At 33.7% G+C, this 15,881-nt stretch overlaps 2 protein-coding genes across 3 annotated transcripts; one reads left to right on the forward strand and one right to left on the reverse strand.

Annotated features, from left to right (window-relative positions):
* Positions 1 to 5,966: 5,966 nt before the first annotated feature.
* Positions 5,967 to 8,895, reverse strand: Roc1a (Regulator of cullins 1a). Its single transcript, XM_088277740.1, has 5 exons — positions 8,650 to 8,895; positions 8,511 to 8,538; positions 8,210 to 8,331; positions 6,490 to 6,575; positions 5,967 to 6,147 (listed from the first exon to the last, which is right to left on the reverse strand). Exons 1-5 carry the CDS (start codon positions 8,740 to 8,742, stop codon positions 6,135 to 6,137), a joined length of 342 nt encoding a protein of 113 aa, XP_088133866.1. The 5' UTR covers positions 8,743 to 8,895; the 3' UTR covers positions 5,967 to 6,134.
* Positions 8,896 to 9,223: 328 nt separating this feature from the next.
* LOC148312210 (UDP-N-acetylglucosamine--peptide N-acetylglucosaminyltransferase 110 kDa subunit-like) lies at positions 9,224 to 13,779 on the forward strand. 2 transcript variants are annotated; one of them, XM_088277742.1, is made up of 3 exons: positions 9,224 to 9,250; positions 9,382 to 12,441; positions 13,524 to 13,779. In XM_088277742.1, exons 2-3 carry the CDS (start codon positions 9,467 to 9,469, stop codon positions 13,657 to 13,659), a joined length of 3,111 nt encoding a protein of 1,036 aa, XP_088133868.1. In that variant the 5' UTR covers positions 9,224 to 9,250; positions 9,382 to 9,466; the 3' UTR covers positions 13,660 to 13,779. The 2 variants fall into 2 exon arrangements, with proteins under 2 accessions (XP_088133868.1, XP_088133867.1); XM_088277741.1 differs by lacking the exon at positions 9,224 to 9,250 and having other exon boundaries at positions 9,265 to 12,441.
* Positions 13,780 to 15,881: the final 2,102 nt, after the last annotated feature.

Consider the following 15,881-nt stretch of genomic DNA (forward strand, 5'->3'; position numbering starts at 1 on the left):
CCTCAGTTTTTTCAAGATGAAAACATCTATACGTTTTCGAAACTAGTCGTGTATAAAAATAAACTAATTAAGTGGTTTATTAAAAGTGTTAAATTTTTAAGAAATAAAAATTATCAGTTTTTTTCATTATAATCGTAAATCAATTGGGAAAAATGTTATTGATTTCTCAATTGTATGACTCACTGTATTCACCGCTATTCTTATTTTGTCAATTAAAAATCTGAATTTCTTCCTAAACATCACACACACATCAAGTTGTATGTATACAGAAATTGAGTATATATATTTTTTGTATTTCCTAATTTCAATTTTAAATTTATTCAATTTTAATTTTGATTTATATCCTTTGTATTTGAAATGAATGAGTTTTTACTGTACCTGCTTATATCAGTGTTCAATTATATACGATATACATTCATCTTTTGATTTAGCAATTAAGAATAAAGATTTAGAAAGCACATTCTATTCCCAAGTCTTAGTGCACCAAATTTGGTTTAGTAATAATTTTGCACTATAATTGAGTATTTAAATTATTGTCATTACATATCGAGCGAGACGAAGCGTATAGGTTACACGGAAATATAGTTCCTTGCCATCTGGTTTTTAAATATTGAATTGTAGATTATATTTTGTGACAGTGAATGGAAATTTAAAAGTTAATTATTCACCCCTCACTTTCTCTGATTTTTATTCCGCTGGCGGACTTCAGTTCTGTAATTCAATTTACTTACACGGGTTTTAATATTATGGAATGTGTATTTCAGTTTTTAATCTAATCCGTGCAAATTTTATTATAACATGCTGTTTAAATCGGTGTACTAATTTGGTAAAAATGAAAACGAAGTACGAGGAAATTTATTGTGATAAACTGTTCAGATTTAACAGTTCTACTTTAAATTTTCAGATGATTCTACTTTGAATATCTGAGAATAAATTTTCAGCAATAATAAATTGAAAGTGCACTTACTAAATTTGTATCAAGCATCAGTAGAATATTTATTATTATTATTCTAGTGTATTGAGGGTTAAGAAACAATATCTTGTACATAATATTGAATGTGAAGTTAAAAAAAAAACTATTGCGGACAGTGCCCGACCTACATAGGTTTACTTGGCCCAGGTGCCCAAGGGACGATTTCCAGATTTCATTACAAGGGGCGGGAGAATAATACAGGGAGAGTGTTCATTTACATACTTGTGTACAGGCGGCCCTTGATTTGGATCCTTAAAATTAAGAATCAAATTAATCCTACAGATTTTTGAATACCTACCCTCACTTTTTTTCTTTTCCTGATAAAGAGTTCTACAACATGCTGTGTCTTTTTCGATTGCCCTATGTACTCGAGATAAACGCTTTGTATTTGAATCACAATCATCCACAATAGTTAAAATTTAAAAACATACATGACGCCTTCATTCATATTTTTTATTGATAAGATCTTTGCGATTTCAACCTTTTCTTTGCCTTAATTTTCTATTTTATTTGGTTTCTGTTGTTCAATTAGACATTCATTTGACATCAATTCATTGACATCTTGGTTGTTGACGTCCAAGTTTACTTCATTCATCATTGAAACTGTTTCATTTGTGATTTCTCTGCCTGTTTTGGGGACACGTGAGCGATCTTGTATTGAACGAAACATGCAGTTGAAAAATGTGTGAAATAGTGAATTATGCAAAAGTCGGAGGTTCAAAAGTCGAAGACCACCAGTATTTCTCTCTTTCTTCAGTAAGCAATGGAGCGCTAGAGCTACCGAAATGACTAAAAAAAGGTAGTTTTATTCTTGTATTCTAGCCGTGAAATAATGTCTGCTTCTCACTGAAGTGCTTGTCAACTAAAGGAACATTTATATTTATAAAGAGCTTGAACAAGGTCATTTAATTGTGGAAAGTTATAGGTATGCTATAGTTTTTACTGTGAAGATACTTGAAATATGAAGCTATAAGCTATATGAAGTCACAATGTCCTTTCTGGGTCTTCTGCAGTTTTTTATTATTACTTACAAGGTTGTTTGTTACTTACAAGGTATTATATCTTAATCCTCTGTAATACGTTACTACTTTTTATCATCACAATATTTATGCAGAGATTGTGCCTGTAGTTACCTACAAAGCTTGATGTGTGAGTTATTATTTCCGTTTGCTGCATTATTTAAAATAAAAAAATAAATCGGATACATATATTTTAATTCAAATTATTTTGATAGATATGTGGCACTGAGACCATTGGTCGTTGGTAAATTGAAACTATGTAGCATTCAAACGATTACCACAGTGTTAAGCTGACACATAATGGTTTAAATTAACAATTTTGTTACTATTTATGTCATTAAAAATTATATATTTTTTTTACATATTCATCTGCGAATGAAGCGATGTTTAAAAATGCTAAACATTTCATATACAAAAAAATATATATAGAGGAAATGATAACAGCACTATGAAATAATTATCTCAGAATAAAGTATCTGCTTGCTCCAGGTCTTGTAATTATTTCCTCAATTTTTTTTTTTATAAATAAAATGTTACTTTATTTGCAGAATAATATTCAAAGAAAATAATACTTATACAATTGCAGTTTTAAAGATAACTAAAAATAAAATTTTACAAGTAATGAGTTCGACCGGCATTTACAGGCACTATGAAGGATTCATGTACCCGATTAATACAAGTTGGTATAATTTGGTAAAAATACAATAGGGGTTGTGAAATGATTACATTCTTTAGAGTAATTCATTTCTCGACTGAGGTAACAGACTGCTTAGCTCAATTGGTTACAGCAGTGAACATGAAATCTGATTTTGCCCAAACGAGGGATAAATAGATTGTGGATAAATCAACAGTATGAAATAATTATCTCAAAGATAGCTTTCTTTATAAAGAAATCCGCATTCCGAAGCGAATCATGCTAGATTTTTATTTCAATAATAAAATTCTCCATAATCAATATATATATTCTAATTTTTTAAAACTTATTGAATGTGAAGAAGCGCTTATCTTAGTAATTTTTGATAATTTCAATACTTTAAAATAAGTTGTGAATATAGATAATGCTAAGTCGGGATTCAACATCCAGTGATTAATCAATATGTAGATAGATCCTTCGAAAACTTTTCTATTAATCAAATTAGATTTATTTTAATAAATTTCAGTATGTACTACTAGGTATGTCTTTCTTTATAATTTTACGATACATTATTTTATTAGTTCATTATACAGATGACTGTCGGGATAGGTGATAATTTTTTTCTTCTATTTATTTTCTAGTTTATCACTTTTACGACTGACTTAATAACAGGAAATGGGCAAAGTATACTAAAAATATCTAAATATTTTGGATTCAACTATTCAAAACAAAACCATTGTGTTCAACATTCTCTAATTTTTCAAGAGTGTGTGGATCAAGTTATCCGAGTGGAAAATTTTGTAAAAAAATGCACAAATTCGTATAATTGTGGCAAAATATATTTGTTTTGTAATTTTGTTTAGCTATACTGTTTTCTACAAATTGTCTGTGGTGGTGGTGGGAGTAACACACATTAGATAGAGTGCTTGTGATCAATGTATATTTTAGTGAGACCCTGGCAGTTGACTTATTTAAACATTATGCAGTAAAATAAATAACCTTAGATATTGCTATTGTGGTATTAGTAAGAAGCAATCGATTCTCAGACTAAGTTGATACTATTACACACATACACATGTATATTCTCTTTGGATAATTGGTGAATAGAACAGCCGAATTTCATATTTCTGGCACTTTTACTCCATTAAGTACCTTCCCCTGAACCTTATCCCTATCCAATGGCGTGTAAGGCACTGCATGGGATCGACGCAATGCTATCTTGATCTTTTACTATATGAGAAAAGGTGGCCAGTTCTGTGCTTCAGGTATCAGTCCAGGGTAGCAATAAATATCAGAGTGAAAAAAACACTTGCATTTATTTTGTACATCCTGGGAATTGAACCCGGCACCCCTTCGTTTGCCGTTTGCCCTATGAAGGCAGACATTTGGATATACATAGTCTTAAATTGGATATAGTGCAATTGCATAGAAATCATCACAATATAGAAGAGAATTGTATAAAAGTATTTTATACTTTTCAACAGCCTCTTTCGTATTCCAATGACTTGAATAGATTTAACCATAAACTATTATCTACTATCTAATAGTTTGCATGAATCACAGTTGTAATATGTATACAGGGTGTTAATCTGCCGGAATATCATTATTATCACAAAATCTGGCATTCCAGGACCTAATCTAAGTTCCTAGTTATAAACTATTTTAGTTTTTTTAATCAATTAAAGATAATAAAAAAAATTATCTTAAAAAGGAATATATGATTTTATCCAAGTAAGGTATTTTAGACATGACAGTATAGCTATGGCTTATATGGGTGCAAGGACTAAAACCAAGAGTGTCGTTGTATCTTTTCTTTTTCTATGGTTCATGGGTTATTGCAATGTACCAATGCAGTGTTATCTTGATTGTAAATCCCTTTTTATCAAGCCCGAAACCTCCAGTACTGGAGCAAAATGCGCTTACCACTATACTACAGAACCGGTCAGTCGTATCTATTGCATTGTAAAATTTGGTTAACGGAACACCTACATTTTTTTACTGCATTTATTTTTGCTGACATTTAGGATTGCACTTTGACATTTATGTATGTACTATGGTAGGGAGCAAATCCGTGATCCAATAGAATAGAAGTAAAGTTTATATTATCTACACTACTTTACGCATTTGTAATTAAGTAGCCGGATGTCTGAAGTTACCTAGAACATTGTGTTGCGTTGACATGCTACCTCATATGTAAAAAAGAATACATAAATAAAATTGTCCTTAACTAAATAAGGTTTTGTAATCCGGTGCATATTAATTTTAAAAGTAACGGTCAATATGGAATAGGTTAAACAGGTGGTTCAATTTAAGGCCTCTTCCAAAATTTTAGATATTTTATTGCTGAAAGGTTAGCAGTTTGAAAGTATGCATATGCATAGTGATATGACAGTTTTGTATAGCAGAATTATTTATTAAATAAGGTGACATTTGTTTTCCGTAATTGCAGTGCTAGAGATATATAAAATGCCATAATTAAGTACGCACGCATATATATTTATATCCTGTTCAAGCCAGAATCATGAATGCGTTATTCCCATGTGGTGCTTGTTATTATTTTTCAGTTATTTTACTTTGTATACACCTGTGTAGTAGAAATTGTAACATTAAAAAAATTGGTCGAAATCTTTAACTTTATCTTTGAGTTTCCAACTGGCGGACAAACAAATATTTTTCATCCATGTGAATTTAGTCTGAGATGTCGCTACTGAATCGGTATTGCTTCTATTGGAATGAATCTTTCACATTTTATAGTAATAGACAAATCTTGTCCATGCCCAATTTTGCCATTGCATTATCAACTGGTTTTCTGTAATGGAAACCTTTTTATGGTTTTTAGACTCGGGGTAAGCCATCTCACTCCTAAGTAATAATCAAATAATGTGTAGCGGCTATCAATGCCAATAATCGACAATATGGTTTAATTAATTACAAACCAGACTTTCTTTGTGCTAATACTAGTTCATTTTCAAGTCACAATAAAGGTTGATTACTCAAGCTGCGAACATCTTATTTTCTCTAGGATTACTATTGAATTTTAACATATTTTTTTTATTTATTTAATTAAATCGTTATTGCCGCAAGTATTTTAGATATTGATAGATATAATATAAACTTATTCTTATTATATTTACAATATCTTAAGATTTGTAAGCTTCCACAGTTTAAATTATGTGTATCGAATGACATAATTTAAGTGTGCAGTGATTGGTGTGTATGGTGGATATATTTGTGAAGATTTAATTCCAGAATGAATGAATCATTTCTCATATTGATTTCAGGACCTAGATATATTCGATTGTGTACTCTTAACCTTGTTGCAAATTTGTAATAAAAAACATTTCTGTATAAAAAAGTGTGTATTTTTTTATTTAGAGATTATTTTAATGGTATCAGATTGAAGTGCCTAACTGAATGAACAGATGAACGAAAATATTTCCAATAGTAAAAATCACTCTGCAGCCGATGACGTTCCATAACTTATCCAATTACTTGCAATTTCTCTATTCTAGTGGCCATATCTAAAACAAAAATTGCATTAATTGTATCTGATTCTTTATTTACATGAATCAATTTACTTACAGAACAATAATGCATCGATTATAAATCATTTTAAAGACTAAAATTACTCATTGTTATAATAAAAGAGAAAAAAACAATTATCAGTTTAAATAAAAATATAAAATTGATTTAAAATATCACAAGACAGAAAAATAGGTATGAATAAAAAGGGGAGATTATAAAGGTGAGATAATTATAAACCTTATTCGAATCATGTTTTATCAAAACATGCATGAAAATAAAGAATTTTTCAAAACTTTGTTCGATCAGAGGTTTTTTAGAAAAAGAGGAGTATTGCTTACTTTTGGAATTCCCATTCTCTATTATCCAATGGACAAACTTGTCGGGTCTTCAGCCACCGCGAGATGCAGTGAAAGTGGAATGCATGCTACAAGATAAGAACAGTTTTTTTTTATTATTATTTAAATATAATACATAGAAGTCTCCCAGTGGAAAAGAAAGTATACTGTGTATTTGTATGTCTAATGTCATTGGAAACCGGGCTGATGATTTTCGTTTGACAGTGACTTTACGGTGCTGTAGTTTTTAAATTTGAAAATAAAAGAACATAAATGGTAGCTTCTTCATGAGCCCTCTGTCATCCACTGCTGGATATAGGCCTCTTCCCCTACTTTGCATTTCGTCCGGTCGGTTGCTGCTTGCATCCAGTTTCTACCCCTCACAGCGACTATCTCATCTGGTGTTTCCGACACCTCTTTTGTTTTCCCATGGTAGTTTGTATTATTTAAAACATCAATTTAACAAAGAAGCCGCCTAAAATTAAATCTCATTTCAGATGGTATGATTTTGAAAAAATACTATTCTGGAAAATATACCGTGAACACATTTCGGAGGGGGCGTTTTTTTACACGTACGGACCGCTGGCGACGGGTTTTGATAATTGTGTACATATAGTTTAGACCTTAACAAAGAGATTGATACATTATATTTATTTTTAAAAGCATTAAATAATTCCTTCTTTTCTGATTTTAAAATAAGCCCGCGTAAAAAGGTGAAAATACACTTCCCGTCTTTAAGCATCAATCGACCGAACGGGTAGAAATACCATTAACGTCCGTAGTGTGTTAAACAAAAATCTTTATATTTATTGAAAACCTGTATTTAAAATAAAAATCAGTTGTTTACTTTGTCCATCTTTCTACAGAGAATACAGTAGCTTTAAAGAAAACACTCGTTACAAGAAGTGTATAAAAATGGTTTACAGCACGGGGGTAGTGGGGCTGTATACTGTTTTAGTCAGTTGTAGAATTCTAGTAATACATTTCGAAAGTATGAGCACTAGAAATATAGACATTATATGCCTGGTGTCACATATATCACAAGTAGTAGACAGGACCATTAACTTCATATCCAAGTTCTGGTCCACCTTTGCTGTCATCAGCTCTCTTTAGTGCAGATAAAGAGTAGTAAAAATATGATTTGTTTTATAAACTTATGAATTATTAACGTACTAAGGATGGGAAAGGTATTTTTACCCGTTCGGTCGATTGATGCTTAAGGACGGGAAGGGTATTTTTACCTTCTGCGCTGGCCTCATTTCAAAGTCAGAAAATAAGGAATTGTTTAATGTTTTTATATGAATATTATGTACCAATCTCTTTGTTAAGGTCTAAACTCTACGTACACAAAATTGATCAAATCCCGTCGCCAGCGCTCTGCAGGCGTAAAAAACCCATCCGATTTGTGTTAATTCGGTATTCGTACAACTCACAATTTAAAAATCATTCTGGAATAAATACAAAATCTGTTGAAAAAATTAACAAGTAAAAAAAAGTTTTATCCGTTATCGGGTTGGACAAGTGGAGTTCTGCAAAAAAAATTCTTTATGGTAATTTGTGGCGTAGCTGAGAAACCACAAAATGATATTTTTTAAACAAATGGTGCGAGCAGATGCTACCCAGGGACGAATTTGTGGTATAACAAATTTCCTTTTAACGATTTATTTTTCGAGGGCTGAAATCCTTGTCCCACCCGATGCCGGAACCGGAATAAGATTCTCACATTGCATACTCCCCAAGCAACTGTACACTCGTCACTCGCTGCAGAAGCTTGATTGGCTTGACATTCGATGCAAAGATCCATTATGTGATTCCTACAAATAGCGCAATTATCTACGACAATATCTGAAAACAAAAATGCACGTATAAATCCAAACTTATACTCAGCAAAAAAATTATGCGATAATAAATGTCCACTAATCCTCCAAAAGTATATTCAAAATTTAAAAGAAACATTTTCTTCATTGCGTTAATTTTCTATATTTAAAATGTGGATAATTTTGTATGCTAGACCCGAGACATACCCCAAGCCCAGAGAGCGACTGCGTTCCACTGAAACAAAGAATGATAAAAACGTCAGGAACAATATGAGACACCACTTAATTGTTAGACGAATTCTCAATGGTAATAATGTTAATTAATATTTCTTATTTGAAAACGTACCTTTTTGACTTCAAATCTTTTCTTTTCGCCTTTACCGCTGCTAGACGAGGGCATTTCAATCTCTTCCTCATCTACATCCATTGCGGCTGCCATTATATGTGGTGGATTATCAATGTATGAATTTGAAAATGATCAGTGAATCTTCTTTTTGGTATATTGAATTGAATTTGATAATAGATTCTCTGACTATGTTCGTCATAAATTAAAACACGCGAAATAACCACCAGTCGCCGACAATCGTTTCTCGCTTTTTTTTGTCCACTGTCACGTTCATATATTTTAAAAATAAGTTTACCGGCTAATAATATAACAAATAAATAGCCAGGTGTCGAAAGTTAAAACTGAGATATTTTAAAATTGATATGAATAAAAAGATACCTTAAAAATATAATAAAGTAGTATCGATTAGCTTTTTTTTTATTAATGAAAGCACCTCTTCAATATGAAAAAAGCCATTAAACTATAAAAATATGAAAAACCGACGTCATAAGTAAGTACTTACAATTCCTTTTTACAGGTCTCTCTATATTATCTATGTGTAATTAATATTTGTTTTGTTGGTGTCAGTTTCTGAAAAAAATTGTGATAATGCAATATGGAGGTAATATACAAAATTTAGTTTTTTTTGCGATTCTGTTTTGAGTATTTTAGTTGGCCCTTTCATCTTATTACATTAATTATTTAAAGTGGCGTCTACGCGTAATGAACTAATTACTTGTGTTTCTTTTTTAGACATTTATCACAAGTCGGTCATTATTAAGAACTACTCTTAACGTGATTTTGCTGACTGTCAGTAATAGTGCAATGTTATTTCACTATGGGCCTTGAAATAGGTGCGATCGAATCCGATGACTGCTCCAAAATGGGCCTCGAAGTAGCTCATCAGAAGTATCGAAATGGCGAATACGAGCTAGCAGAAATGTATTGCATGGAAATGTTTCAGAAGGACCCCACAAACATTTCTGTTTTACTTTTGCTATCGTCCATCCACTTTAAATGTCGACGACTAGAAATGTCGTCTCATTTCTGCATTTTAGCCATAAAACAAAGTCCTCTTTTGCCTGAAGCATTTGTCAACATAGGAAACATTTATATGGAGTATGGACAAGGACAAATGGCTGTGGATAGCTATCGTTACGCCATAGTCCTCAAGCCCGACAGCAAAGATGCTTACATCAATCTCGCTGCCGCTTTGATAGGCGAAGGAAAGATGGAAGAAGCTATCCAAGTGTACGTCAGTCTGCTGCAACATCACCCCAACTTGCACGAAGCGCGCAGTGATCTGGGAAATCTGTTAAAGGCTCTGGATAGATTGGAAGAAGCTAAATCTTGCTACCTTAAGGCGATCGAGATTCAGCCGCGTTTCGCTGTGGCTTGGAGTAACTTGGGCTGCGTGCATTCTGCTCAAGGAAGCATTTGGCTCGCTATCCATCACTTCGAGAAAGCTGTAACGTTGGAACCGAACTTCCTCGATGCGTACATTAACCTGGGAAATGTTTTGAATGGCGCTAAGATTTTCGACAGGGCCGCAGCCGCATACCAGAGAGCTCTTATGCTTTCGCCAAATGATGCCCAATTATATGCCAACTTGGCTGTCGTATACTTCAAACAGGGTCATCTAGATTTATCTATCGAAAATAATCGCAGAGCTATTAAACTTCAGCCCAACTTCCCCGATGCTTTCTGTAATCTGGCAAACACCTTAAAGATCAAAGGGATGGTGGACGAGGCCATTTCGCTGTACGAGCAAGTTCTGCATCTCAACCCGACACATCCGGACACCCTCAACAATTTGGCCGTCATCAAAATGGAACGCGGTCTACTGGAAGAGGCCGCTAATTTACTCACGAGGGTGTTAGAAAAATATCCTGATTTTTGTTCGGGTCACTGTAATCTGGCTGTGGTTTTGCAGCAACAAGGCAAACTCACCGATGCCCTGGCCCACTATAAGGAAGCTATCCGCATCCAGCCGACATATGTGGATGCCTACAATAATATGGGAGGTACGCTGAAAGACCTGCGGGATATCGCCGGAGCCACTCAGTGTTATGTCCACGCCCTGTCCTTGAATCCCGCTTACGTGGACGCCCGCTGTAATCTAGCCGCACTTTACAAGGACATTGGGAACATTGCGGAAGCCATAGAGTCATACAAGACAGCTTTACAATTCAATCCCGACTACGCCACGGCTATCTGCAATCTCGCGCACTGTCAACAAATCGTATGCGATTGGTCCGATTATGATCTAAGAATGTGCCAAGTCGTCACCACAGTTACCAAACAGTTGGAACAAATCATTCTTCCCTCTGTACATCCTCATCATTCCATGCTGTATCCTCTCAAAAGTGAAACGAGGAAGTTAATAGCCTTTCGATACGCATCATTTTACGAGGAGAGAGCTAAAGTTCTACAGAAACCCCCGTTTCAGCATCACAGAGAACTCAAAGGGAGATTGAGAATCGGATATGTCAGCAGCGACTTCGGTAATCATCCGACATCGCATCTGATGCAGTCTATTCCCGGTTTACATGACACTTCTCTTATTGAAATCTTCTGCTACGCTTTGAGTGCGGATGACGGCTCCGCTTTTAGATCGAAGATGGTTTCCGAAGCTGAACATTTTGTGGACCTATCTGCGATCGCTAGTGACGGGCAAGCGGCCGATCTCATCTATAATGACGGAATTCATATTCTCGTTAATCTAAATGGTTATACCAAAGGAGCGAGGAATGAAATCTTCGCATTGCGCCCCGCACCCATACAAATCATGTGGTTAGGTTATCCCGGTACGAGTGGTGCTCACTACATGGACTATATAGTGACGGATGCAGTGACCAGTCCTCTGCAACTGGCCGAGGAGTATTCCGAGAAGTTGGCTTACATGCCGCATACATTCTTTATCGGAGATCACAAGCAAATGTTTCCGCACCTTCGAGAAAGATTAATAGTTAGCGATGAAAATTCTTCTAACGCGTCCTTATCGGATAATAAAAATGTTATTAACGCAACTGATCTAAGTAAGATTGTAGAAAATACCACAACTAAAGAAATCATCAAAGCGTTTGATACTCCGCACCAATTCTCCATCTCTTGTAAAGTAGCCGTACTCCCTATTTCCACGCTGATAGAACCGATGATTGCCTCTGGTGAAATTCAGGCATCCTTAAACGGGGTGCTCATTCAAAATGGTCTCAGTGTGGAACAAAAGGTGGCTTCGGGGGAAGCGGTTCCTCGGAATATTGTCATCACTACTAGGCAGCAATACGGTCTACCCTCAGATGCTGTCGTATTCTGCAACTTCAACCAACTGTACAAATTAGATCCTCGTACGTTCCATATGTGGATTAACATCTTAAGGAACGTCGAGAATTCTGTGCTTTGGTTACTCCGGTTCCCGATAGCCGGAGAAGCAAACTTGCTAGCCGAGGCCGCGGCGCGAGGCGTACCCTCCGACAGGATCATCTTCTCCAATGTAGCCCCCAAAGAAGAGCACGTTCGCAGGGGGCAGTTGGCCGACGTGTGCTTGGACACGGTAATGTGTAACGGCCACACCACTAGTATGGACATCCTGTGGACCGGGACGCCCGTGGTGACTCTTCCCGGAGTGACCATGGCCTCCAGAGTGGCCGCATCTCTTCTCACCACCTTAAAATGTGAGGAGTTAATTGCCAAAACCCCCCGGGAATACGAAGAACTGGCCATTCGGCTGGGCAACGACAAGGAGTATCTGCAAATGATAAGGGCAAAAGTGTGGGCTATGCGTGATGTGAGTCCGCTGTTTGACTGTAAGCGGTATGTAACTGACCTGGAAGATCTGTTTTATTGTATGTGGAAACGCTTTTCCGATGGTCAAGAACCGGACCACCTTCTTTATACCAACTAATTGAGATTGTATGCCAAGTGTAAATGAGGTAGAAGAAATATACATATTGTAACAAATGTGATAAAACAATATTACGTTTATTAAATGTTTAACGAAAGGGGCTACGTTTATATTGTGGCTTTGGTTGAAGTTTATAAGGTTTTGTACTTGGTTATAAGTAAATTGGCATATTTTACTCAAATTATTTTAACTTAAGTTTCGTTCATGCACTTTTTAAAATTATTCACATTGTTGATAATGGATTCAATCGAGTTATTCTAATGGTGACTTAACTTTGTATTTAACGCTTTGTGGTCCGCTCTCGTATTACTACGTGTTTCCCAAGTTGATGACAGAAAGGGGGTGACTAACACAAGTCGCCATTTAGGTCAGACATTATTCTAGTACCTTTGCTGGCTCACCACTTGCGGAAACCGCTCTACGTGATTCATGCGGCAGCAAAGGGCTGCTAAGTTTGAAGGACACTGGGACGCTAAGTGTTAATATTGATATTCTAATGTAAGTTTGTAAAACATATTATGGGTATACTGGCACAAAACGTTATCTCCAAAATACCCACTAAAGTTGAATTTACTTTTAAAACCACATAAATATGATATTTCAAACTACTTAGTGTATGTTTCCAGTTTATAGAACATTGAAAACTTTATAATATGCATCATTAAGTGAAAATTTCATATTTTCGAGTTAACTTTTTTTGCCAGTATACATATAATATTATGTTTATCTCCGACAATTGAATATTATGATGCCAAGTTCTTATCCTTTATATTAGTAAGATATAATTATATATTTTTTTTTCATAAATTCTCACAATCAATGTATTTTAAACAACATTGAAAATATTGATTGCCACGAACTTTGACAAATTTTCGAGACAACTGTGGGGCTTATGCTATCTCGCAAAAAATCTGCTTAAAGTGTTAATGCCGGTTTTTTTAAAATATTTATTACATGGATGATTGAATGATTTTTTTCTCCTTTTATGTAGATGGATAATATTTTACTTCATTTGCTTGCTTAATCCTGCACTCACCATTAATACTGTTAACTGCAGCGAGTGCGGGGCTAACTCCACTTCAACATTCTGCTTCTGTAAGTACGCGTATACAATATTCAAAACATGAAAGTTAATCCGCAACCTGACAATTGTAATTCCAGATAATGAAATATTTTTGTTTTATTTTGTTCTTTGTAAATTTACTTTTACCCTCTTAATGCTTTTCAAAGAGCATTGCTTGTGAAAATAATATACGGCACTGTCCTTTCATACTTTGAAATAAGAGTCACTTTTGAAAAAAATCTACTGGAATTTGCAGTACGAGGTATGTTTATTTTACAGGTACAGTACCAAAAAAAGCTATTGATATAATTTATATTTTTTTCAACGAAATAGGAAAGATTTTTGTAAATAAAATTCTTAGAACCGAGAGTTGTTAAACTAAACCAAGTTTGTTTTGTTACGTATTAATGCCACTCTGATTTTTTTTAAAGTATGATGTCATAAAAGATTCATTCACACAATATGGTCAAGTTGAACTACTGTAAAATAATTTAATTTATATGTATCAAAAGCCAACTTGTCTTGTGAGACTAATTATTGTAAACTCTTGTTACTTTTGGTATATCCATATCCATTTGGCATATTCATACAGCAGTTGATTCTCTGTGTATCTGACAACTTGTGATGTTGAATGCTTAAAATCACTAGTAATTTGTGGATTTCCTAAAAGAATTATTAGAATTTTAGAGAAGTTTGTTAAAAAAGAACTCCCTGCCTAAGGAAATATTAAACAAAAAATAGGTAGCACTGAACGCTTGAGACTTAAAAGTATGTATATTGTAACAGTTAGTACAGTTTTTATTTTTTCTCTAACAAATACATACAAAAAATACAAATATATTTTTTAAGTTGATTCTTTCCCGACTCATTTGTATGAATTAGTATAATATAGTCACGATCGTAGAACAATGCATGTGACATTCCAAATTTTATTATAAATCCGAACCGGCTTTGTTTGGTTTCTATATTTTTAATAGCAATGAAGTAAAATATACATTTTTTAAATACCATTAGATTGTGTTGTATTTTTTTTAATTTTAAAATTTGCAAAACGTAAATTTCATATTTTTTTACACATTCATCATTGTTTTACGATCGATTTTACATGTGTTAATGTGCACATAATATTTTACTGTATGTATATGGAAGAAAGTTATTTACTAGTGTTATAATATTTATAGTTTTGATAAAGGTATGCCATTGATAGTAGATCTAGTTATAAGTAATTTGTATCAATATGTAAAATAAAATTAGTCAGTACTTATGTGATCAGTCAGTATAACATTTAATGTGTTTTTATTGGTACCATTGTGATATGAAAACCTTTTTCAAAAAAAAAACTTGTTTTGACTGAAATTTTGATTATTTAAATTTATTTAAAACTAGATTTTTTGTAAATTGTTCTTAAATTAGTCTATTATTGTGTTATAGCAATAATAATAATATAACACATGCAGTGGGAAACAATTGAATTCCAGAGTTTTTCGCTGACTAAACAAAACACTTTATTTTTTAAATGATTTAAAAAATACATTCAACCTTTCTTACCTCCCAATTAAGCCAAAAATCACATAGTGGATGAATTTATTTGTTAAATAACACCTCAAGCTATATGTTATATGGAAGGCTTTAACTAAAAAAAAACAAAAAATCAAACTCAGCAATATAATTTGTATCCCACTGTATGTAAAATCTTCTTCCTGGCTCCATCCCAACTTATCGTCTTTGTAGACTCTCCTCCTCAGGTTGTAGGTCTTTCTATCATGGACAATGTCACCTAGGCCATGCCTTCAAATCGTGTTGTCTTTCTGTAGCATCCATGAATTTTTGGTCTTCCCCTAGATGTTATTTGAGGAACATCCATGGCGAATGTCTGGTTCACAATATGATCAGGTTCTCTGCACCCAATGTGCCCATATCATCTCAATCGCCTTTCCTCTACCACTGTTGATGTAAAATATAAAATGCCATGTAATAATTTCAACTATTCACAATACATGATTTAATTGTGTGCCTCTTTACTGGTATATTTATCGAAGATAATTATTGGATATTTAATATTGAACTTATTAGGTGTAACATTTTATTTATATTTGAAAAAAAAACAGGAAAATAACAAAATATTTCAGGTACTCTGGACTTATACATTTTAGTTTCATATAAAAATACTTAAAATCGAATTGTTTCATAGAATACCAAAAATATTTTTTATATTAATGTATGTATTTATTACTCCCTTGTATTATATCGCTTGTAGTTTGTTAATCCGACTAAATCATATAAAAT

The sequence above is a fragment of the Brachycentrus maculatus genome, unplaced genomic scaffold, assembly GCF_059751285.1.
Source record: "Brachycentrus maculatus isolate JH-2025_06_01 unplaced genomic scaffold, ASM5975128v1 h1tg000049l, whole genome shotgun sequence".
Lineage (NCBI taxonomy): Eukaryota > Metazoa > Arthropoda > Insecta > Trichoptera > Brachycentridae > Brachycentrus > Brachycentrus maculatus.

Coding starts and splice junctions, on each gene's coding strand:
- Roc1a (XM_088277740.1), bottom strand. CDS start 8,742: ATGGCAGCCGCAATGGATGTAGATGAGGAAGAGATTGAAATGCCCTCG. Junction 8,332..8,510: donor AGTCGCTCTCTGGGCTTGGG/GTATGTCTCGGG, acceptor TTTTGTTTTCAG/ATATTGTCGTAGATAATTGC. Junction 6,576..8,209: donor TTGCTTGGGGAGTATGCAAT/GTGAGAATCTTA, acceptor CTTATCTTGTAG/CATGCATTCCACTTTCACTG.
- LOC148312210 (XM_088277742.1), top strand. CDS start 9,467: ATGGGCCTTGAAATAGGTGCGATCGAATCCGATGACTGCTCCAAAATG. Junction 12,442..13,523: donor CCGCTGTTTGACTGTAAGCG/GTATGTAACTGA, acceptor CCTTTTATGTAG/ATGGATAATATTTTACTTCA.